This window comes from Eurypyga helias, unplaced genomic scaffold, assembly GCF_000690775.1.
Source record: "Eurypyga helias isolate BGI_N326 unplaced genomic scaffold, ASM69077v1 scaffold16067, whole genome shotgun sequence".
Classification (NCBI taxonomy): domain Eukaryota; kingdom Metazoa; phylum Chordata; class Aves; order Eurypygiformes; family Eurypygidae; genus Eurypyga; species Eurypyga helias.
In genome coordinates, this window is record NW_010262441.1 from 34,933 (window position 1) to 60,432 (window position 25,500).

The following is a 25,500-nucleotide window of genomic DNA, read 5'->3' on the forward strand; positions in this document are numbered from 1 at the left end:
GATACATGCATATTCATACATAGATATATACAAACAAGGTTAGAAAAATATTTATTTTTGCTTGTTTAAATAGTTACTGAAAAGTGTTAATACACGAATACATTAATATTTGTACAATTAAAACTTTATATATAAATATTATATATATAAAAAGCATTTTTCATAGCAGCCATTGCATACATAGTAAAAGGAGTCTATCTGAAATCCATGCTGCAAAACCCAGGCCAAGCAGCATCCATCCTCTTCCGGAGAGGAACATCTGTACCGGAGCTGGGGTTTCAGGAATGAGGAGTTCTGCTGCTGCCGACAGCAGAGATGTTGTTCTGTCTGCTGCCAGAGTATTGCCCAGACTGCCTAAGTGCATAGTATTTTTAGGGAGAAATGCCACTATGTGGAATTGCCTCACAGTCTCCAAGCTTGTCTCCAACACCTAAAACAGGCCAACACCTTCTTCTAACAAAAAAAGGCAGAAATGGCTTAGAATTTGTTAACACAGGGTGGGCTGTGGCCTGACGACGAGGTGCTTAAGGGCACCGTCACTCCCTCACTCGGCTGTGGGAAGCCCAGTGAGGGGCATAGAGGCACTAGGAGGAGGCCCCATGCAGGACAGGATTTAGTAGCTCATATTTAGCTTGTTTTTGTTGAGTTCCCTTTCCAGGTTTCCTATGAGAGTATCAATACTTTCCTGCAGGTCTTTGAGGTTTGCTGTGTGATCCACCGCCGAGTCTATTGCTTGCATTGTCAAATAGCTCTGAAATGTACGCTCTCTGGGGATGGGCTGCGGGTGTCCCACCGGAGCATCCGACTCCTCGGCTTTGCTGCTGTCATCCCCGCTCTCCGTATCTTCTGATGGGACGTCGTCGTAATCTGCTTCACTCGGGCAGTCTTTTGGGGTTAAGTAGCTGTCCCTGCAACTACTCCAGTCTCCCGCGTAGCGGTTGCTCGACGGGCTGTCTAGGCCGGCCGGCCTTGGTCTGAGCACCCCAGACATCTCCGTACCGCTCAGGTTCAGCATCTGAGGGCGCTGCCGCTTGGGTCTCAGGTAATTCAGGGAGGATGGGCTCTCGGGAAATGCATTCAGATGCACTGGTTCTTTGGCAGGCGAGGGATATACTGCAAGAGAGAAGTTAAACCACTCAGGACTGGATCTGTGCTGCAGCAAGAAGAGTCCACGAGAGATGCCACTCTCCTCCCTCGACATCACACGCTAACAGCATGCATGAATACATGCAAGCTTACAGCCAACAGATTCCACTGCCGTGATTTCTGCTGCTCTTCGATCTAAAATAATTAGGAAAAAAACCTACTCTAACAGCTCATTCCACTGCCGTGATTTCTGCTGCTCTTCGATCTAAAATAATTAGGAAAAAAAACTACTCTAACAGCTCGCTTTTGAGGATTCATGCCAGATTCAAACTGCAATGGAGAGAAGCCTATCTGCAAGTAGAAAACCCCAGAGCACCAATTAAATTCACAGCACGAGTTAACCACCATCCAGCTCTGGGTGAAAGAAAAGCCCACAGCTCAGCTCACGCGCTTCATTCAGGCTACAAGAGCAACACAAAGCAGGCAGAGCAAAGGAGGTTAAACCACAACAAAAATACCCCCATGGAGAAACACCTAGTGAAGCTCAAGACTCACCGAGTTGAACTCCCGTGTTTCTCTTCTGCCCTAGTGCTCTGCACTATTAAAAGAAGCTCGTTTGCATTAATTTCTCTAAGCAGCCACAACCCCAGGTCAGACGTACGCTCCAACAGGTTGGATGGCAACGTTACCTGTGCCCACGGTTACACGGCGCAAGTTACTAACAGCCTCCTCCGCCGTTACCGGCTCCCTGCGGTAAACAGCACAAATATTTTTACTGACCTGTGCCTGTTAAACCTCTGAGCTGCAAAGCTCTGTTTTAAGCAGACTGTTACCCCTCTGACTGGAAGCAGAGACTTGCCATTCCCACTCGTCGCTGAAAACGCAGCGCGCACGAAGCCATGCGGTTCACCGTCCCCCTCCCCGGCTCCTCGTCAGGCTCCACACGTGAGCGCAGAGGCTCAGTCCTGAGGTGTGCCCAACGCTCCCCTTCACGGGCCCACCCTACAGGTCTCCCCAGGGGATTTTAGCCTTACTTCACATCTTGCACAGTGACATGCAAGAATGACCGCTGCCGCCCCCCCTTTACTACCACAGCAGCCCTTCTGTTTAGGCTACGCCCCGCTAAGAGGAAGGGCCGTGGGTTAACAACGACTTGCCAGTAGTACCTGGTCTAACCAAACAAGGATTATTTGTTTTCGGTTGGAAAAATACGGAAACTGAAGTACTGCACAACGTGGTGATTATCAAACTGTCCCAACCTACAGGAGATTAAATGTAAGGGACCAGACTGTGGTCCCTCCTCCGGGTCCAACTGTTCTGTTTGCACTGTACAGTGTTTGCCTGTTCTCAGCTCTGCATTTGTGCTTTGCCTCCCTTCTTGTGCCAAGGGAAAGCGTTCAGCTTGCCCTCCCAGCTGAAGGAAAACCACTTACCTTACTCCGACAGCCACGCACACTCCTATGGGAAGAGCCACCTCCACCTGCTTTTGTTTGCCACCGCAGCCATCCCACAAGCTATCCCCAGGGTTTCACGATTAGCTCCTGCACCGTACCTGCTGCCCAAACACCTCTTGGCCTCCCTCTTCCTCCACTCACATGTCCCATCTCTCCCGTGCTGGCTCACTGACCTGACTAAAAGCTTGTTTTCATTTTGGGTGGTCAGCAGCTTCGGGGCTGCCCGGCCACAGCTGACAAGGGAGCAGAAGTATCCTCGATCACCTCAAGCCCATCACGAAGCAGGAACAGATGTCAACCTAACTCTCCTCTCGCTCTTATTTTCAGGCGGAGAGGGTTTCCAGGAGGGTGCAGCGAGCAGAGCCAATAGCCAGCATTTTCCCGGGGTGCTGACCCAAAGCGCGGTCAGCGTGCACTTGTCACAGCCGCCGGGGTCAGCTGCCACTGGAGCTCACTCCTGGCCACTATCAGGGCAGCAGAGCATGGTAAAAACGTAAAAAGCGCCCCCAATTACACCACCGCAGACAGCTCTGCGAGCTGCCCGGCCGGGACACCCTTCCAGGACCTGCCCCTGACTGCGGAGCCCTGGAAAGCAACTCACCTGCACAGCCGAGACTCAGAGCAGAGCAGCTACCCATTCCTAACACAAGCAACTAAACCAGACCTACCGGGGGTGGGAATTAGACCACACAACTGAGACCCTACCTACCGAGATTTTTCCCCTCCAGTACATGAATTGTGTATGCTGATTTTTTTTTCCAAGCTCATCTCTCCCCCTGCTGAGAGACACGGGGGCTGGCCGGCCACTGCAGCTGCTGGGGACCCCATTCACAGCTCCTCTCGCCAACAAGCTGTTGGGCAGTAGGAGGGAGTCTAGCAACACTCCCCAGGTGGAAACTGCTGCAGGAGGAATGAAATAGCAGTCCACGACAGCCGAAATCACCGTCTCACCCAGAATATTCTTCATACGGATCAGCATCTGAGACACCACGAGAAACACTCGAGCACTTGAAAGACCTCGCTGAGCTAGTCAAACCCGGCAATTATGCTGTGCTCATCAAGTGAGCAGACAGTGAGACCTCTTCCTTTGTGTTTGCTTCACTTGTCCTGATATTTCACAGTTTTACTCAAGAAAGAATTAAATCTCCCCCAACAATTCTTTATCTCTCAGTTAAAAAAAACCTCCCTCCCAAAAAACCCACCAAACCAAAACAACCTCAACACCAAACCTCTAGGTATAACCTGAACAAGCATTACTGGCTAACAAGAGCACAGACTGTTTAAGATGACCTGAATAACAACACAACGTAGATTTTCTATACCTTTTTTGTAACCATAAACCCCCCTGTAATTAACAGCAAAATCATACGTCTTACACAGTTTGACTATGAACTACCAAGACACAGACTACACATTCACGTGCCTATCTGGCGCTTTGCCTGGTAGTGCACATTCATTTATACCTCATGTCTAGGAGTAGACAACAAATCCACACTTTAACTATCACATAGAATATGCCAGATCCAGTTCTTTGCCAACACACGCTTACAAGTCAGGAGCCCTTCCAGGGCTCTCCAGAGGAAAGTGCTTCAAGAACCATCTAGCTGGGAATGGCAATCTCTCTGTATAATGTTTACAACAGGGTAAGTTCACGGGGTTAAAAAAACCCAAACAAACAAACACACCTTTTCCCAAACACTCGTTAAATTATTTGGAGGATATTTTGCATCCTGAGCACAGAGCAGAGGATTCCACCTGGCTGGGTCAGATGCAGCCACAGCATCTGTAATTCAGTATTGCCAAGTCAGGTCCTTTGAGACCCTCCACATTTCCCAGGTGACCCCAAGCCTCCCATAAAAAGCAAACCTCCTCCTGCTCAAGTAAATATAAAGTAAGCTTTAAAACAAACCCAATCAGACATATTTTTCAGATTAACTGTAATTCCACTTCATATGACCTCTTAAATTTGGGAGTGGGAGCTAAAAGGTACTTTGGGGGGTTCGGTTTGAGTTCTGATGCTTGTTTGCTTTGGGTGTTTTGTTTTAAAAACGTTTCTCCTTACCTACAACTCTATATAAACAACTAGAAGTCGCACAGCCCTTACTGTAAGGGTGTTCCCAACTCTGTCAAATTACAGAAATAAAATAACCCTTGGGGTGTCTCAGAGACCAAACAACTACTGAATCCCACACACAGATAACCCCTGAATGGTCAAAGCAGGAGGAGGAGGGAAAAAACAACCCTACCCACACAACACCCACTCCCAGTAATTCCAATGTGGAAACCTTACTGTCATGGAGTTCATTTTTCCTAGTGTCTTTACTCATGTAAAGAGCCCTTCACCACTTCTTACATTATACTCAAACCCCGCCATCTAGTAAGAAAGCAATTAAAACAACCACCTTCCCATTAAATCAAGTGACTTAATACAGAAAACAGATAAGATTGTCATGATTTCTTTAGATGAGCAGGTGATGCCCCAGTACCCCATGTTTTAAGAATTTCGATGCTGCTCAGTCATCCCGTGAATTAACCTACACTATCACACATAAAAACACACAGCAATGGTTTGACATTTTCCCTTGATCCGATGCATGAAACAGTACCTGGCCACAGCTGGAGTAAATAGTGAAGGACCTCTATGTGTTTTTTGAAGTCCAGGGCACTAGCGTCTTTTTTTATGGCTGGTGGTCTCCTGCCTCTGGCTCAGTAACACAGGTCCAAAGCATACAGCTAAATTCTGGCACGTCATCTTGTTTACTTCATGGTAAGAAGCCACCAGTTTCAGGTGATCCAACAGCATCTTCAGGGTAGCCTAGGAGAACACAATACTGCTCAGGGCACAACAATGCAACATGAAGTGCTGAATTAGAAAACCTGTTTTAGACCGTCACAGAGCAGAAAGTTAAGACAGACTTTCTGGTAAAATTCAGCTTGTTTCTTACACTATCTCAGTTTTACATGGATGAGTTTTCTCACAGTGGGAAGGGGACATCAGGAAAGTAAGAGAAGCTGCAGATTCAGTAGATGGTCCAAGTACACTGGAAAATAAAGCAACCCTCAACGTGACCTCAGCATCAGAACAAGCTTCCAGGTAACTTCCAGGTACTGTGCAGGCTACTTGCTCACCCCCTCCCCCGGGCTAACTGGGTGAATTTGGCAGGTAACTGCTCACAGCACTATTACATGGCACAAAACAGGAAGCTAAGGCTTTGCTGCACATGCTTAGGAAAGAGGAATGCATTTGCCCACGTGATTACGACACACAGATCAGAGGGCTCCACAGAAACGGACAGTAATCACAGCTTTTCATTCATGATTACAAAGACACGTAAAATGCAAACCATAACAAATCCAGCAATGCAGACCCTGCAATTAATCACAGCGTGGAAGTATTTTTGGTGACAGGGAGTATCAAAAACCCAAGTGGACCATTAAGCCAGGAAACAGGTGTATGTATTTTGACACATTTTATATCCACCGTGAAAATGTTCCTTTGTGTTCTGAAGCACGCAGCTCACGTGAGCCTGCTAACACCGCTCACCTTCTCAACATCTGGCAGGCATTCCAGAAGGGCTGCCGTGTGCTCAGAGTCACTCGGGTCATTCTCACATCCGCTTGCCGTCATTTTCAAGGGATTTTTCACCATGGTATCCAACACGGCTTCATAGAGCTGCTTGGTTATCAGGGGAGAGGGCAGCTCCCGCAGATAGTCCTTTAGGACGCCTTCACAAGAGACAGAACAACAGTTGCCTTTAACAAGCTGCAGATTCACTTCCAGTGATTTTTGGGAGCACTAAGGCACACCAGTTTCCATCTGTCCCATGAGAAAATCCTCCTCCTCGGTGACAAGCCTAGCAGTTGGACAAAGAGACAGGAGGACGACAGCAAAAGGGCCCAGTGAACCACGGGTAGGCAAGGGATCCCCACGGGGTCAGCCCGAGGCAGGAGGTATCTATGCGACGTCCCCACGAGGACCCCACGGTCCCAGCAGCTCACCACAAACCAAGGAGTCAAAGCAGGGTGGGAAGGTGCGCTGCCCCCAGGGAAGAGGGGTACGCGCAGGGGCTGCCCCATGCGCAGGAGCAGGCAGGCGGGCGCAGCGTGAGCATCTCTCCAGGTCCCCCTCCTTGGGGGGGGCTGAGGGAGAGGCAAGGAAAGAGCTCTCAGCAGTCCACCCCCTGGCCAAGAAAAGGACACCAAAGCCTTCAGCCTGATGACACCTCCCCCTTTACATAAACCCAACAATTAATTTTTCTGTTCAGTTTATTTTTAGCTATAAAATTATGAGCAAAAATCCCAGTGCCAGTGGCCCGCTGGGTGAAGCACAGTGTTTTCTCACCTACCAAGGCACAAACCCAACAGACGTCCTCAAGAGGGAAACACCAACTCCCCCCCCGCCTCCGGGTGCTCCGTACCCCCCAGCACACCGCTCGCTCCTGCCGTGACAAACGGAGCTCGCAGCCCCAGAGGATGCTGGCCAAGGCAGCCACGCAGCGAGCGCTCCCAGCTGTGGAGACACGCCGTGCTGCTTCACAGAGAGGCTGTTCCTAGGGGATGCAACAACCAGGCAAGCGCCTCATTCAACATCTACTCCTTCCACAGAGGCAGACCAAGAAGGAACTGAGTGTTTGCATTCTTGTAAGCCAGCTTTAAAGGCTGGCCGATGCTTCAGCTTGAGTGGGGTTTCGGTGAACAGCTTTTATTTTCCTTCAAAAAAAAAATTCCGTGCCACGAAGATCTACCCATTTTAGCTAGATCCCAACTGAACTTAAATACTCTCTTAAGAAGAAACAGTGGATTAAAAGAAAACTTTTGAAAGCAGGTACCGTAATTAACAACGCAGCCTGGCCTCCAAAAAGGCACAGTTGGAAAGGCAGAAGGTTTTTTAGAATACACTTCTCATAGTCTTGTAAAATCCCAAATCACAGCAAATACTTGCACATCACACTGTGTTACTTAACAAAGCAACAGCTTCTACAACTCAGTCTTTACAACCTAACTGTAAACTGAACTGTATAGCAGTAGGCTTGGTTATGAGGTCGTTCCAAAAAAAATACAGGGAATAAAAGTTAACATTTCCCCATCACAGCCATGTTCACATGCAGAACACAAGTAAAAGTTGGCTTCTTCTACCTGTATAAATATTGCTATTTAAAAATAATACTGCACCTAGCAGTAATGCAGCTATTCAGGCCACGTTGCACGAGCAGCACTAACTGAAGGGGCATCACCCCCCGGAGCTGTCAGACCACCTCTGCAGCGTGAAGCTGCAGCCAGGCACAATTTCTGTCCCTGCGGCCAGCATACGGCACCTAACACCCTGCCCTGTGCTTAAAATGGGAACCTCCCACCAGGAATGGGAAAAAATGCAAGCAACTATCCACGTATTTTCCTGAAAACATGTTCCCTCTGGTGGTTTGGGGTTTTTTGTTTGTTTGTTTTACAAAGAATATTGCCAATTTCTTTACTGTTCCACTGAAGTGGCTGGTTTTTGTTCAATAACTTACTCATATAACCCCCTCCCCAGTAAATTTTGTTTCTTCCCCTCATTTTACAGGGCCACGTTCCATGCATGGATTAGCTGGTTACAATATTTATGAGACAAACGTGGCAGCGGCTGGTGCTATACAACACGGTTTGGGATGTTTCCCTTTTTCCATATGCAAAACACTAGCAAGAGATGCTGACTTGTGTCAGGATCTTTGCTTCAGATGTGTTTGGTGTGGTGGTTTTTTTTGTTGTTTTTGTTTGTTTGTTTGTTTTTGTTTTTTTGAGGGGGAGGCCGAAATCAGAACCAGCTTACAGTAGGAAATGGAATGTTGTAATCAAATCAGCTTACACTGTTGAAACACAACTGGCTATTAATAATAATTTAGTAAGAATTCCTGTAATAACATCCACAGTCATAGGACTTCCACCTGCCAAAGGGCTTTCTCCTGTTTGGCCCTGAATAACAGGATAGTTTGATTTAGAAAGGTCAGGGGGCCTTCATGGTTCCCATTTTGCTATTCACTCAGCTAAATTAGCCCTGTAAGAGGCTGCTGTTATTTTTTTCCATGAATCTATGCTGCCAGCCCATTAGCACATTCCCTTTGACGCTACCCCACACAACAAATTTAGACAGCGAGCAGAAATTGCCGTCCACTTCATTAATTCCTCATTTTTCTGAGTCACTGAGCTGTTAACAGCACTGCACGCTTCATGCGGAGATATGAATTCACGTGGACGCAAACAGACACGAGGCAACAACATGACGGCGGGTCAGTCCCTCAGACTGGCTGCACGCTTCAGTCGGAGCCAGGAGCACACCTCTGTGTGTGTGAGCCTGGGCCAACCCCAAGAGCGTTTCTCAATCAAGATTTAATCATTAAATGTTCATTCTTTAGTCTTTGGAGAGCTGTCAGAAAAAAAAAATCCTTTTAATCTTTTGGAGAAGCAGCACTACTCAAATTTCAAACAGGACAGAAGGCTGCACTTCCAATCAGCCAAGATTTATGCTGAGGACTCATATTTTATGGAACACATGTTTTGGCTTACAAAAGTATGACTCATGTGCATCGGCCTCAGCACTGCAAATACAGCAGTAACCCGTCAGGGGAAACATTCTGTGGATGCCCCATCCCTGGACGTCTTCAAGCCCAGGCTGGATGAGGCTTTGAGCAACCTGGTCTAGTGGAAGGTGTCCCTGCCCATGGCAGGGGGGTTGGAACTAGATGGTCTTTAAGGTCCCTTCCAACCCAAACCATTCTGTGATTCTATGATTCCCCCCCAGCCAAGCTCCCTACGCGTACGCGAGGTTTTGTGGCCTCTCCTACACCCAGTACTAAGCCCGGTGGTAGCTCAGCTCTGTCAGCAAAACCAGCAGGTTCCCCCTGCAGCCAGACCACGCTGGTCACAGTCAGAGCGGGCTGCGGTTTAGGCAGCGGCGGTTATGGGCGCAAACAAAACACCCCTTCCCTCCCCGCTCCCCCCAACTCACGCAGGACCCCTGCACCCAGTCCTCTGAACACAGCTCTAACACAGGCACTACAGCAACCCCACAGCAGAGCTGCAAGGGCACCAGGGGAAGTAACACTCGTATAAAATCTAATTTCTTAAAACTATTTTTTCCTTGTAAGGAAAGCAGCACGTAAGTCAACTCCTGCAATATAGCACATACGAGGGTGTACCCAGCAGTCTTTCTGTAAGGAAGACACCAAGGCTTTTTACTCTCACAATACTAATTCTGGATGAAAAATACTATCCTTCAGTAGTACAGACCAAAAAAGGACCAAGAGGCCAGTAGAATCATAGAATGGTTTGGGTTGGAAGGGACCTCAAAGATCATCTGATTCCAACCCATGATACTCCTGAGCCGTTTCTGCAAACACGGTTTTATTGTAATGAATACTGTAACACAGGAGTGCAATGCCATTTTTATTATTCTGAAATTTAAAAAAAAACCCTAGAGTTTTCCATTAGCCAAAAGTTTACACTAACCAAATAGCACTTTACCATTTGTCATACAAGTCAGTATCAGACAGTTTCTGCTGTTGGGCAGAAAGCAACAGTGGGTTTTTGGGTTTTTTTTTTTCCCTTCTGAGTTGATTTACAAAAATCAGGAAGAAAACAGGACTTCAATAATCTCTTGGAACAATCTGACCTTAGAAATTATCACCACATTTTCTAATTGATTTTTAAAGAAAAGAAAAATATCCAGTTTAAATATCTTTCATACTATTTATTTTTACTGCAAACTTCCTCTTTCTAAAGGGGGTATCCCATCAGAATGAACCATCAGGACAAGTTTCTGCTGATAGGAAGGCCGGTACCTGTGAGCAACACTGAACTCAACAGCAAAACCAGCCAGGGCAAGTGAGGTGAACTAAACCGACCAGCTGGGCATTCTGAAACAAAAGGTTTATTTAAGTCACTCGTGTCACAGAGTAGTACCTTCTGATACCACTTGATATGGTTATAAATTGTAATGAACAAAATTAATTGCCAATACACTGAAATTAAATAAACAGGGTAGAATGGTCCCGTACAGCTGGATGTTATGGACAAGGCTTTGCCACAGAAAATTTATACCCTGACTACTGTTGCTGCATTTTCGATCCCTGGATATATAGGAAATAAATTCTCCTGCCTAATTTCCTGGAGCAATTGGTTTACTCAGTGATGCCTGAAATTAGATCAACTTTGCTTTACATAACAAGTATCAATAGTTATAAAACTGTTCCACTTTTAAGCAAACAAAAAAACCCACCCTCAACAACTTGCTTCAGTCGTGCAGTGCAATTCCTGTGTAAACACTCACGTAAAGAGCTGACGCAGATGCAGACAGGTTTCCCAGGACCTCCTGGTCCTGCACTCCCCATCCCTCTCACCTTTGCCAGGAGTTTGCTGCGTTGACAGCAAGCAAAGGGCACTCCAGTGAGCATGAGAAAGCTGCTGCTTAATTATGTTTTAAAAGAAGCAGATGATCAAATGAAGGGACTTCCCTGCAGCTCTAACTAACCTGCACATAATGGGAAATTCATTTCCAAAAATCCTGCAAACTGCAACCTAAAGGGAGGACAACGGGTCGATCGGAGATGGCCTTTGGATCATACGCTGTATACAGCAACCAACACTGCGCACGTGTTGTGCCACAACCCAATTTCTCAAGATCCGCTCCAATACAAACCACCAGCCGAGGTTTAACCTGCCCCAGGACCTCGGCTCCTTTCAGACTTCCACTTCCCTCTGGGACATGTAGAGCAGCTCTTTCCATGCCCTCCTCCCTCCAAATCATTGCTGCTTCAGATCTGTACCTCCCCAGGCTCCCGCGCTCGTTCCCGCCTACCCTTCAGCAAGACAACGCGGCACTGAACAGCTTCTTCAGTGACAACAGAGAACTAGTTCAGGCACAATTTCACCTTATAAAAGGTACATCAGGAACACAGCACAATTCCATATTCAAGAAAAGCAAGTAAACATATTACCTGTTATGACATTAACGTCTGGGTACTGGCTTTCAGAGAGATTAACAGCCTTGCTGTCCCTCTCAAACGCCTCTCGAAGCTCTTTCTTAACCGCTGCTGAGCCACATAACCGATACAGGCCTACCACCTAGGAGCAAAACACAAGGGCTCACATCAGCTGTTTTCCTTCAGAGGGGACTAATAATTGATATTACGCTTGGTCTCATCCGAGACACGTGACAAATGCATTCAAACAATTGCTTGGAAATGAACTTTAAGAAAATTCCAACAGCACAAACCGTTAACAGGAAACGATAATGTATCTTATCAATCATTACACAACAGAGTCATGACTGTTAATAACCTAATAACACTGATGCTTTCCATAACAGTGTTATTGACAGAACACGACTTTTAAATCTGAATCATTTAGTGCTTTCTTTTATGCCAATTTAGGAAACAAAGAAATATAAAAGATAAACAATTTTATTTTATACCATGGTTTCAAAAGAATTATGAATCCTCCATTATTACATTTATATGATGCTGGTTTAAAGACAAGCAGCTGATTCACATGTGTTTCAAACAGTATTAAAAGTTTTATGCAAAGCAGGGGTTATTTCACAGTGCTCAAGGTGATAGAATGAAACCCACGTTAATCTTAGACTGAATCACTAAATCAATCGTGCTTTCATGCACTCACATTTTGCATTTTATCATTATTTACCCTTCATTTTCATCCACACCACATATGCAAAGCACTCCTATGATATTAAGGAACTAAATGTTAAATATATCAATTTTAATGAACTTCATAGGCAGGTCTACTGAGCAGTACACAGCTACTCCAAAACTACCACAGGCTCCAAAACCCCCAGAGACCATGCAAATCTAGGTTTGCAAAGAAGAGTATTTGTTTGGCCATATATTAATTCCTCTTTAAATAAATGGAAAGTTACTCGATAGAGTTTGTACTCCCTTTTTCCCAAGACTGAATATGATCTAGTATTTGCCCAATACATTTTCTTTTAAACTCTAGTGTTTTCTAATGCCACATCTGAAATTCAGGTGGAGATGACACACCATCACAGTAGACTGCAGCCAAAAATGTCAGATAAGCACGTGGTCACAACAAGAAGTTAACAGTACATTTTACATTTTTGGTTCTCCCTGTGCAAATACACAAATTAGATTTCATGCTCAAAAGCACCAGGTACATTCAGACAATTCAGACCCCAATTGCTTCATTACCAGTGTTGCCTTGATTACCCAATATCATTTGCATGACTAGGTGCTAATAAGCCCAAAATAAAATGCTGAAACCCTGGGACACACACATTGGAAAGAATAAAACTTCTCTTTTCCACTGATTTGCATAACGTTAGGAGAAGCATTCACAGTAAGAATCACAAAGTCGTTATGAGTAGCGACTTCCAGCAAAGTAATTAGACAGAAATACCATTTCTGTCTACGGTTTATGACCTAGGTTATAAATAGCAGAGTTAATCTCTCAACACCTGGAACTACATCCAACCTGTCAGCAATTTAAAACAGTAACAGCAGTAGGTGTGATTACTTCTCAATTCCACCTGAGCAAGAGCAGGTCTAAAAGAAACTGAGGGCTCAGACATGCCCTGAAGGGCATGCAAGAGTCCTCCCACCCGTTTCAAATGAATTGCCAAGGAGGGTGTTGTGTGCATCTTCCTTCCTAACAGACTTTGTGTCTAGCACCCATAACTGGGGATTCATTCCCATACCTCATTTCCCATGAGGATTTTTGTCCATTAGGTTACACCAACCAATAAACTGTATCAGAACACTGGGCACTGCTGTCTTACCCCGTCTGAATTCTGAAAACAACCTGAAGAAAAGCAAGGAGCAGTGAAGGGGAAACAACTAATTCAGCCTCTCAGGGTCTCCTCCTTATCTTGATGCCATACACAAAGTGACAGCAGAGGCTAGTCTCTGGCACGTTGGCTTAAGATTGCACACGTGGAAGTAGAGTTCTGTCAAACACCTGTCCTCGCCACTTCCTGTCACCACACACAATGCCTCTGTTTCAGGTAGGAGGGAACATTATACTCACTTTTCCATTTAGACACAGTATGTCTTTGGGGAGTGATCTGGGAAAAAGGCATTTTCAAGTTCTCAGCTCTGCCTTCTGAGTGTGACCGCATGCTGGGGGCTGCAGGTTCGTTTAACCACCCCTCGTCCTAAAGCACTACTGAGAGCAAGCACACATCTCCCCTCCAAGGCCAAGCTGCAAGCACTGATTTCACAGTCCTGTCATTGTTCCCACATTACAGTGACTACTGTTCACCAAAACAGGGCAGCAAAGACAAAATCACCTTTAAAGGAGTTTTTAATTTCCCCTTTCCCACTCACACTCTGTAACAACAGCTATACCAACACCGAAATATTAACAAAACAGATGAAAATACACACTTTACCTGACAGCCTCTCTTTTCAATCTCCAGGATGCACTTCTGCATCAAAAGTGGCACCATCAAGCCCGCATTTTCCTTCTCTACAACTTTTCGAGCATCTACCCCAAACATGATGGGCTCCCGATCTGCATCGAGACCATCAAGAGAGTTCTCCCACTGCTCCATGAGCGACAGCTTGACGTAAATAAGCCCCCTCGGTTCCAGTTTAACAGCCAGCTGATGTGTCTTTGTCACTCGGAAGAGAGTGGGAAGAGCCACGGTTCCGTGACAACACACCCGATTTTTCCGTGGGGTGGGTTCCCAGCTGAACACCACCAGCTTTAAGTGCTGAGCATTTTCAATTTCTATGTTGAACGTGTGGTCCATATCTAGAAACGTTGTCCTGCATGTAAGCAGGGCCGTCCTTGCTTTGTTTACCGAGTCAACCTGTATTGCACAAAAGACATCTTTTGAGTCTATCCTTGGTGGTTTTAAGTCTTCAGCACCATAAAAGTGAATGCTCATGAGTCCAGAGATGTACTGAGAGCACTTGGGTTGATCAGAAAAGTTATAGTGTCTGAAAGCATCGATATCTATTTCTGTTTTACCACTGTTAGTTGGAAGGCTCTCCTTTCCTTTGCCACACTTGGTTTCATGCCCATGTTTACCTGATTTTGTTATAAGTTCAGGAGAGTCGCCGTCACTGAGGTAACCACCTTTGTTGAAGGATTTGGAGCTCCTCGAGCTTTTCTTTTTGCAGGTGTGTTGCGACGACACGCTGCTGTCGAGATGGTAGCGACTTATCACATTGCTGCTGGCAGCTGTGGTTGAGTTTCCAGAAGATGGCAAAGACACTGTATGGCTTGTACCCCGGCAGCCACCTTTCAGCAGGGAAGGAGGGTTATCTGAGCTAGTATGGCTTGAAGTTCCCTTGACACTCAGTTTCCTGCTCAGCTCTGGCAGCTTTCTCATCTTCATGGACAGCTTCCTCACAGTCCTGGGAGATTTAATTTTATCAGGGAAAGGCCAGTTGATTGATCCGCTTTTTTTCAGAGGACTGGGGCTTGGAGGAGAAACCTCCATTGAGGGTATATCAGCCTTGTGTGCAAGTACAACTCCAGACCCTTTAGAAGAAAAGAGAAGGGATAATGATTTTCAAACTGCTCGGCAACTGCCATTTACAGCAATGAAAAAATAAATCTTGAACTAGGGGAAACCATATCGATTTGCCATAAAGCGGTGAGCGCAATTCATTCAGACAGCCATCATCAGTCAGATGTTCAGGAGCATTCAGAAAGGTGTGCTCTTCTCACTCATTCTACCAAAACTGGCAGTTCTTACTCAAAAGCCAGATTTGTTCTGCTTTATGCAGATGAAAAGGCCAGAAACTACTTGTAAACAAATGAGGTTCTCTCACCCGCTGCATTCAGCTCGATCCATTTGTGCTGTATCCCCCATACAAGCAGACGTGGCTGCATTCCTGGGGCACAGGTACAACAAAACCAGTCTTAAACGGAAAACCAGTGGAATACGGCAAATGTACCCTTGTCTATGGAGCAGTTAGTTATGTAGCCAAGGCATCATCATTGCTCACTCCTCTCAGGCCTAGAGGAAAAACACTCATCTCTCATGAAGAATACGGCTATACTCTTGTGCATGTCTATTGCCCCAAAGAGCCCTACATCTCTTCCGTGTAGATGCAGGTGGCATCTCACACCTTCACCTCCATTTCTCTCAGCTCCTCCTTCCCACCACAGGACAAAGGAGGAGGAACAAACATCAAGGATTTATTCCTTCCAAAAGCTGCATCTGTCACTGCCTCATTCTTGCCAGCAACTTCCCATCTTTCCTGGCACAACCATACCATGACAGAGTTTGAAGCGGTATTGTTCCCAAGTGGTGTCCTTGTGGGAAGCCACCCACTTTTCAAGGTGCACACACAAAAAAAAATCAGAACACTAGGCAGTGATGCTAAAGAGGTAAAGAGAAAAAAAAAGCTCCCCCAATTTAGCAGTAAAAGACAATTAATTAAGGAATGCAACCTGACATAAGCCAGTACTGCACACAGTCAAGAACCTGCAGTTCTCCTCATGCTCCAGTACTCAAGGAAATCCAAATATCAAGTTATAGCTCAAGCTTTTCTCGCTTTCACCAGCATAAAGCAGTAAGGACTGTAGGAAAGGCAATGAATTTACATGAGTTAATGAGCACACAAGAGGGGAACTGAGGCCAGAATGATAGACAGTAATAAAATTACATGAGTACTTTCACTTAAGAGACTTCTATTCCCTGAGAAACCAAAAGCAGTTCTTGTTAGCAATAACCACCCCATTCAGTCGCCTCTAACCCAGGTTAGCATGCGAACCTTGTGTGGTGCAATTATCCTGACGAGCTCACAGAGACACACACCCCTTCTGCCATCCCCCCTTGCTAGCCAAGGAAAGGGAGAGTCTATTTACAGCATATAAAAAGAAGTGTTTTCACAAGATACTTGGCAAATGATGCTTAACAGAGGTTTCTCTTACAGATTTCTCAAAGGCTTACTGATTTAATTCTAAACTAATTAGGCCCAAATTACCATACAGCTAGTGATTTTTACAAGTCCCCTGTTCACCCAAATTAATTTTCACCATTTAACTCTAACTTACTTCTTACACTTCATTTAGCTTAAGCAGTTAAGTCAGGCAATCTGGTCTTTGACCAAAGTGATTTGTTGTGGTTTTGGTTTTTCCACCCCAAGAAACCCTACAAAGACTAGTTCTAGTCCCAGCAGAAGTCTGGCTTTAATAACTGTTGCAGGTAGTTGCTTAAAAGAGTATCTTTTAAGAAACTTAAGAAAGTTTCAGTTATTAAGAATAGCACACAGAATCTGTTTTCCAGAGCAACAGAGGAAAACTCATTTAGTCCTGCATCTCATGGAAGTAGTTCCCTCACAGGGGAAGGGCTATTTCTAGCACGCCTGCTGTGCTGTCCTGGCAAGCTGCTGGTTAGAAATGTGGTGTTTGATAAAGGCAGACAAAGCCTTCCCTTGTACTGCAAATCGCAGCACAGTCCCACTGGTGGGCTGGCCTGGAGCGCTCTGCAGCAGTCGGGGCCATACTTCAGCCCGCTCACATAAATCTTCCCTTCCTGCCAAAAGTCTCGGGCACAGGCTTGGAAAGCAGGCCAGCAAATTAAACATCCCCTCAGCTCATTAAAACTGAAGAGTCAATTTAACACTCTGACTTTCATGTGTCCAGTTTCTGCTGCATTCAGCACCAAACAGTTTAATACGTGGCTGGAAGAAACTTAACAGTGGAGTATTATGCAGGATGTTATTCCCATCAGCATTCAGCCACATGTTGTCCCACTGAAGCCAGCAATGTGCTGAGGTATGCACGCAGTTTCAAAGAGTGTGCATGACCCAGCTCTGAACAAGCTGCAGAAGGAGGTGTAGCACAGCCTAGTAACACCTCACTTCCCAGCCTACCCATCCCATACCGCTTTCTCACCAGCGTGCCAGAGGAACTGAGCTGTGTCTGTTCCTTTTACCAAGTTATAAGGCTGTGCTGCAAACTGGCTCCTCGCTGTCCCCGTCCCCACTTGCTCTGCCACCACACATCCAAACCTAGTAGCTTAATAACTTTTAAATTACCCTTAAGGAAGGATGGTAGGAGAAGATAAAACACAGGAGGCAGCTGTCGCGTAAATCACTACCAGGGCTGCGAGGGGATGGTCAGGTTTATGTGATGCAGCTGACTCTATATGTGTGCGTATAATCTATTTGTTTTTTGCAGTGAGAATAACCAATCACTGATAGAACACTGTCCCCAGGGACATTAGATAGAGTCTCCATCACTGGGGTATCAAAATGGACTGGACAGGGTGCTAGGTAATCCCATCTATGCTCCCTTCCCCACCAAAGGGTGGATCAGATTATGATCTGAGGTCCTTTCCAACCTGGGCTGTTCTACGATATAACATCTTTACTACATTTACCTTTCGTTTGACAGACGCCTTAGCAGTACAGTTAATATGGGGAGGGAAAAAAGCTTTTGAAGGACGACGCAATCCAGGTCAAAGTGACTTGACATCGTAAGTGACTGCTTTCATCAGCTATTTGTTCAGCTTGACTAGTAAAGCCACCTTTTACTTCGCTCAGCAATACAGCTGCATGAAGGGATAAGCCTGTTCATGGCCAAAGAGACACGGACAGCCCACAGTGCTTCATGAACCCTGACCCCCTTCTCTCCCACCCCATCCGGCCAGCCGTCCCCTCAGCCGAGGAGGCTGGCGCTGACAGACCGTACCCCTACAAAACGCTGCCCCAAGGGAAGAGAGGACTCAAACCATCTTAAGCACCTACAACACAGCCCCTGCCAGACACGCACAGTGATTTAGCCTTGTAAAAACGCTTGTCCAACCCTACTTAACACTGCTTACACGTGCTTGGGCACATATATCACCCTCATACCCACTGCCAGCAACACAGGCTGCTTTACAGACACATCTGATTACCCTGGTATACATCCAACATTCCTTATCGCTTAAGGTAAGGTTCCTGAGTTATTTTAACCTGTAATTTATTTTTGGGACAACAAGTTGAGGTGAATGAGTAAGTCAGAAAACTGGGTTTCTTATTACAGCAAGCTACTGAAGTACCAAACAGCCACTCTCATCGCTCCTGCAAATCCTGAGTTCCTACCAAACCAAACCTGACAGGTAATCTAATTTTTCCTACTATTCTCCAGACATGCTTAGTAAGTATACTACACCTAGCATTGCAAACAAAGAATAATGGCATTAGTGTTGAAGATCTAAGCCATTTCATTCAGAAAAGGGGGAAGGGGGAGGGAGGGGGGAAAATACAGCTTACACTGAGCAGTTATAACTTTCAAAACCAAAGTCTCCCTTCTGTCTACATTGTTTCATCAGAACAGAGAAGCCCAAATGTCTCAATATTGGTTTTGTAGCAAACAATGGCTGAGTGAAAAACGGCTACTGTTTTTCTGTGCTGGATTCCACGAGAAATGCTGATCTGGATCCTCAACTGACATAACAGCACAGCTCTACCGATGTCAAAGGCTGTTAATTTATACAGGGGCAGGCACTTTTTTTTTTTTTTTTAATCCTCAGATAGTTCCAAACCTGTTCCAATATAAAAACTTCACAGTAGAACTGTAAATGGCACTAGGAGAAGGATTCATGCTACATATTTGATGTTGTTTGAATCTGATAATTACCTCTATCCACACCAGTAAAGAAAACATTGAAAAAAGTAATTTTAAAACTGAGATAGAATGGAATTATTTCTAGGTAACATCTTAATTAACTAAATAAATGGAAGAGTCTCCTCTTTTAACCTGTAAAAGAACAAAGTCTTTGTACCCCATAAAAAAATTCTTTAACCAATGCAGTCTCTCAGTTCTATCCCACATAATGCTTCAGAGTCAAGAAACGGAGAAATTATTAAAAAGGTTAAAAAATTTTATCACTAAGAACTCTATAAGGGTCGTTGTTTTCTTCAAATACTATACATGCTGACATTAAGCAAGCTGTAATAAACCCCATCAACCCAGGGATCACTTTTACAGGAGCAGAAGACAAATTGCTTTAAATAGCCCATTTAATTAAAACGGGAAGGGAATATAGCATAACCCCCTGCTCATGCACGCCAAGGTGAAGGGGCTGACCACTGCCTGCTCTTCATCACGGTGGCAATCCTCAGAGCATCCTTGACAGCGGTACCTTGTTAGGGAGCGGAACAAACATGTATAATGGCACTTGAGATCTCTGACCAGACTCAGAGCTCAGTATCTACAAACGAGCATGAGTTTGTTGCAGATATTTCAGGCACTAACAACTCTGTGATGCACATAAAGCACGGTCAGCTCTATTCTGTGATTCACATGCTGGCATCGCACCAAGCCGCGAGCAATGGCACCGCGGCTGACACCCAGCACTGTCCCTTTGGGCTGCTCTCACAAGGATTTCCTAACCTCGCTGCATCTTTCCTGTCATGAAAAGCAGCTTTGACCCTATTCCCCCAGTCAGAGGATATCAACAGTCACTCAGTACAAATCACAAACTGGAAAAAGCAATAGCAATTTTAAATTAACTGCTTCCACTCCACAGCTGCTTTATCCTTTTGCCTCTTTCACCAGGAGCTCTTTATGGCATTGTCTCCCCACGGATCAAAGAGACATGAATGAATAAGCACTCAACCTTCAAAAGCACGTGCACAAACCTACGAACAAACTGGCTTCAGCTCTGCGGGAGAAAGAGGGAGCAGAGGCACCTTTCTGCCGCACACCAAACCATTTTTATAGCTCAAACATTACGCAGGTATTTCACGTGAATGCTTTTGTGTCTCATGAAAAATGCCTCATGCACTTGGAAAACAGTTAACTCAAAGCACCTTCTACTTGGGGAAAAAAAATTAAGCAAATAACACTTCCAACATGTAGAAGGAAATTGATGGAAAGGATTTGCTACCCCGTATACTCTATGTATATTGCTGAAAGCTTATTTGCAACATCTGTTCGCCTGCTCTAGCCTCAAAAGATGTATTTGGAAACCAGGATAGTGGTCGTGGTCTAAGTGGAGGAAGAGCACTGCAGCTTTAATGCGAGTTAAACCAAGCTCCAGTTGACACATACTGGGGTTAAGAGGGAACATGGTATCAACCTTCACTTCCTACAGCATTGAAAAGAAATCTGCTCGGTGATTCCTACCAGGATTTTCCATCCAGAGAGCTAACACACGTACATTTTCAGTATCACAAGCACAGTCCAGATCTTGGCAACCTACAACGTGCAAGCCCTACCAGGATGTCTGTGATAGAGACAGGTGAGATGATTCCACTGATTAGGTGGACACTAATTCCAACAGTAATCCTCCCCAAAAGCAATATATTACAAATTCTTCAGAAGGCACTTTTGCAGAGCTCCAGAATGAGAACCTATCACAGGAGCCGGCATTATTAAGGGGTGTTGTTCTTCAACATTTTGCAGGCGATGCACACATCTATAAAAACATAGAGTTCAGGGTTCAGTCCTAAGCAGTTGTAAGAAAATTAACATTTTATATACGCAAAACCCTATGTATAGAATTTTTTTCATATTGCATTTAGAACAAAACACATTCCTATTTTCCAATCAGGACCATTTTGCCTGTACAAGGAGATACCAAATTAAGAACAGCCTCCAGGGTCCTTTCTACTTAAACTCTTCTCTCAGACCTTAGAGCAGAAGCTGGCACTACGTTTTTATATTAACTCAGAAACAAGTTATCTTCTTGTTCTTACCCTTTTGTGTGCTTCTTACAAGCAAAATACAAGAATTATTTTCCCAAGCTAGAATTATTCACTAAGGAATTACCTGACAAATCCTAAAAACATAAATGGCATTTACTGTAGAAAGTAACCAGATTAATTTACACCGTTCATGCCTCGTGTTAAGCCTGATCAGGCAAATTAGCACCTCTACAACTACGACCCATTTTATTGATGACACTTACAGGAAATTTTGCTGCTGTGTTTGGAAAGACTCCCAGTAACTGAATTTATAATTTATTTTTTTTTCTTAATCTTCTAATAAATACCATCTCAAAAAAAAATCACAACCATTTTCTCTCTACAGTGTTGGAAATCCAAGTAAGGCAACAATGTTTAAAGTTTTAACTGTAAAATTGATTCCATTATCCAAAGAAAACAGCAAATGAGAACATGAACAACTATATATTTTACTGGCTTTTATAGCACCCCACTTTCTTCTGTCTATGCTTCTCAGAATCTAATACCTCAGACCCTAATGATAATCAATATTGACACACATAACATCATCTCAATAAGACAGGTAAGCAGACCTTTCCCCGGAGCAGTTACTGCTTAATGTGCCCAGCTCTCCAGGAACAGACATCTGTTATGCAGTAGTTGTATAATTCAAACAAGGTCGTAACACAAAATTAAACTGGCCATGTTGCCCTTCATGCAGTAATTTTGTGCGGATGAGCTGTCGTTTTAAATTTGACTGAAAATAACTGTAGACACCTCAACTGGATTAAGAGCTACTAAGCCCCTTCTCCATAATAAAGCCAATTATTGAGCAGCAGGGATCCACTTCATCATCAATTAATCTATTCAATGTGATCACTATTCAATACATTCAAATGCAGCTCTCCTTTTGCAATACCTTAATTAACTCAATGCATAACAAACCAATCCGGTGAAATGTATAACACTCTTCACCTGGTTTCATGAGATACTTTAAATGGGTAATTTTGCTTTCAGAAAGAAATGTTTCCTCAGTATCAAAACAATTTTGACTTTTTTCTTCTTACAAGAAGGAATTAAAAAAAAAAAAGCCACCTATATATTGAGAGATTAACCACCTAAATGAGGTCAGTTTTTGCAGGACACACAGGGCTTCCCCAAATAACAGTACTTACTGACCTCTCCAAAGTGCCTTGAGCTCCAACAACAACAAAAATCTACCTAAGAACATGATGTTCCATCTGTCTTGCAAGCAAATATAACTTGTCTAAGTATTTAATGCAGCTATAAAGTGAGCTATTTCTAAATAAACACCCGGTAACTTCAACACACTTTGCAACTAAAAATACATTTGTATCTGCAGCATTTGCACAAAAAGAACAAAATGTGAGCTCCCAGAAGAGCAAACGTTTTTTTCTTCTGCTGTTTACAGCAGTTGCTTTGGTGCCTTTGAAAACAAGCCCTGTTCCCAGAAGCAATCTCTGCACTGGGAATCCAGGCACAGCAGCTCCCGGCATGCAGGGATGTGGGGCCAGAAGCCTTCTGGGATGGCGAGACTGGACGTGGGCAACCAGGACTGGAGACTCCTATGGAGGGCAAAGCACCACTCATCTCTGACACGGGGATTTCAGGTCCTCCCTGCTGAGCCAGGCAGAAATACAGGCTCTTAGATGTCAGCACAAAGAAAGTGTGAACTTTCTGCAAAGGGTGGAACCTGGAATTCCCTGTGTCCTGAACTTCATGATAAGGTTCTAACCTTCAACAGGATACTAGAGTTAAGGTCAAGATAATATAAAACACATCAGTAATTAAAAATACTACCTTTTTGGAAAGGGTTGGGGTTTTTTCTGCTTCCTTTTGTTTAGTGTGGTTTTAATTTTGTTCGTGGTTTCTTTTAATCGACTGGGAAAAATCTTCAATAAGATGCTGAATTCACACACTAATGGAATTATGAAAATGAGACTATCAACCACTCAGCCAAAGATAACAGGGAACAAAGAGGCTGGCTTCTCAAAGTGAAAACCACTCCTCCCCAGTCTATTAGATTAGCCCGAGACAGTCAACAAGACAGCAATTACAGAAAGCAACATGATGAACAGTGTTCATATGGTCTTCCAAAAAGTCTTTATGAAAAAGTCCCAGACAGCAAGTTAAAGAAACCTCTGCAGACATCAAGCAGCTTTGAGGCTGGAATCCAAGTCCAGGGTTAGACACTAGCTAACAAAAAGTAAACCAATTAGCAAGCTTGCTTTGTAAAACCTTTGTCTTCAGCAAGGCGGGGGCCAAAGAGCACAGGGAACAACCACACCTGGATGTGCCATGAACAAACTGAGAAACCACTCTGCAGCTCTACATTTATTAGGTATCAGCCTCATACTTTGAGTTTTTTTTTTTTTTTATGAACCTGACATGCATTTCCACCAGAAATTTGCTTGGTAAAGATAAAAGGAGAAGAAAGAGAAGGCCTATAAGAAAGCAGGAGGGGGACTTTTTACAAGCGCCTGTAGTGACAGGACAAGGGGTAACGGGTTTAAATTGAAAGTGGGGAGGTTTAGATTGGATATCAGGAAGAAGTTCTTCCCAGAGAGGGTGGTGAGGCACTGGAACAGGTTACCCAGAGAAGCTGTGGATGCCCCATCCCTGGAAGTGTTAAGGCTGGATGAGGCTTTGAGCAACCTGGTCTAGTAGAGGTTGTCCTTGCCCATGGCAGGGGGGTTGGGAACTGCATGGTCTTTAAGGTCCCTTTTAGCCCAAAACATTCTGTGATTCTATGAGAGACGTAAGGAAGAGTTATTATTCCTCTAAAAGAAAATAGAGGATATAACACTTATGTTCCTGAACCCTCTTACCTGCTGAAGGGCACTTAAAGACAGGATTGTCCTCTACTGCCAGCACACCAGGAGCCTTGCAGGCAAACCTCTGCTGCTGCACGTGGTCCCCAGGACGCACCGCATCAGCCTGACTCCCTTCGCTGGGCTGAGCTGTGTGACTGTTCCCTGTGCTCTCCGTGAGGCATTGAGGGCCCTCATGAAGTCCTGGAGCCGTGCCCGAGTCACCCTCAGGCGGGGTTTTGTACCGAACCACCGGGGAGCCCACAGCCACAGGGCTATTCGCAGCAGAAAGGCAGACCCTCGGCAAGTCAGGCTCATCATCTTCAGGGATTGGGTTGTACCATATTTCTCCTTCATCATCTGCATCATTATCCTCTCCAAAGTCTGGAGTAGCACTCCTCGGCACAACGGGGCTTGCGGTGCCTCGCAGAGCACCAAGACGAGCGCAGCTTCGTGTGGGGCGCTCCCGCTCCACTGGTGACATGGAAGGAGCCCATGGTACTGCAGGTTCAGGCAGCAGGATGGGAGATTTGGGTACCGGGATAACAGCCCCGTGCGTTTCCTTACAGGCGTTTTCTTCTTCCAGAGGAGGAGGAGGTCGGTGCGTGCTCTGCTGCAGCCAGCTGCGTTTCTTAGAAACGGTAATGCTGTTCGCCTGCGGCCTGGGCTCGGGGACCTCGCGGGCCTGGGGATCCTTCCTGCTTCTCGAAGCTATGTAAACATTTTCTATTAAATCTGTTCCCAGGAAGAAAGGCAAAAAGAGAAGGGAAGACAAAAGTTTAGAATATCGCTTTGCTTTTGACAGATGAACACGTACGCTGTTGTATGACACTGGTATTAGACCTCACCCGAAAGGGCAAAGATAAGTTGATGTGATCATAAAGCTGTCTTTCAGCCTGTCAAAGCAGAATGTGCACACAATTAATAAAGACTCAGACTTGTTTGGCTGTATTTTTAACACCATGTAATTTAGATAAATAGCAGTGAGATAGCCCTGCTGAAAGGTCATGCTCACTTAGCTGAACAAAAAGCAGACACTTCTGTGTAAGTTCGGGTACAATTGGTTTGGAAAGTTGCTATGCAGCATTTCCACAGTTTACTTATGCCAGTAAAGAAATAGCCCCTGGTTTTAGTACAATGCGTAGCTAAAATGGCTACAAAAAAATCCCACAGAAATTCACTTCTAGATTTAGATACAAAATAAAGGTGAGGATACGTCTTGCACTAAAAAGCTCCACAAAGGACTGTCCCTACCAGCTTCATCATATAATTAAGACAGAAGCAACCCCTGATTTGTGGGGAGTAAAACAAAACACATCATCATGAACGGAAGGAAGGAGGAAGAAGAAATGTAGAAAAGTTTTTAAATATCTCATTACACAAAAAAATTTTCATGCAACATCTCATCAAATCCCATCCACTGCTCCCAATACTTGACACCATTTCTTTAAGGCAACGACCAAACATTTAATATGCGTTGAACAAGCCACTTGAGCCCCTTGT

At 44.8% G+C, this 25,500-nt stretch overlaps 1 protein-coding gene across 1 annotated transcript; it reads right to left on the reverse strand.

Moving 5' to 3' along the window:
- Positions 1-613: 613 nt before the first annotated feature.
- SYDE2 (synapse defective 1, Rho GTPase, homolog 2 (C. elegans)) lies at positions 614-24,732 on the reverse strand (the record flags this gene model as incomplete). The annotated part of the gene is given in 7 exon segments (XM_010155734.1): positions 614-1,113; positions 5,147-5,211; positions 5,213-5,355; positions 6,085-6,266; positions 11,510-11,636; positions 13,939-15,038; positions 24,016-24,732. Coding segments are annotated over 7 exon segments (2,834 nt in total), but the record flags the coding sequence as incomplete, so codon positions are not given.
- Positions 24,733-25,500: the final 768 nt, after the last annotated feature.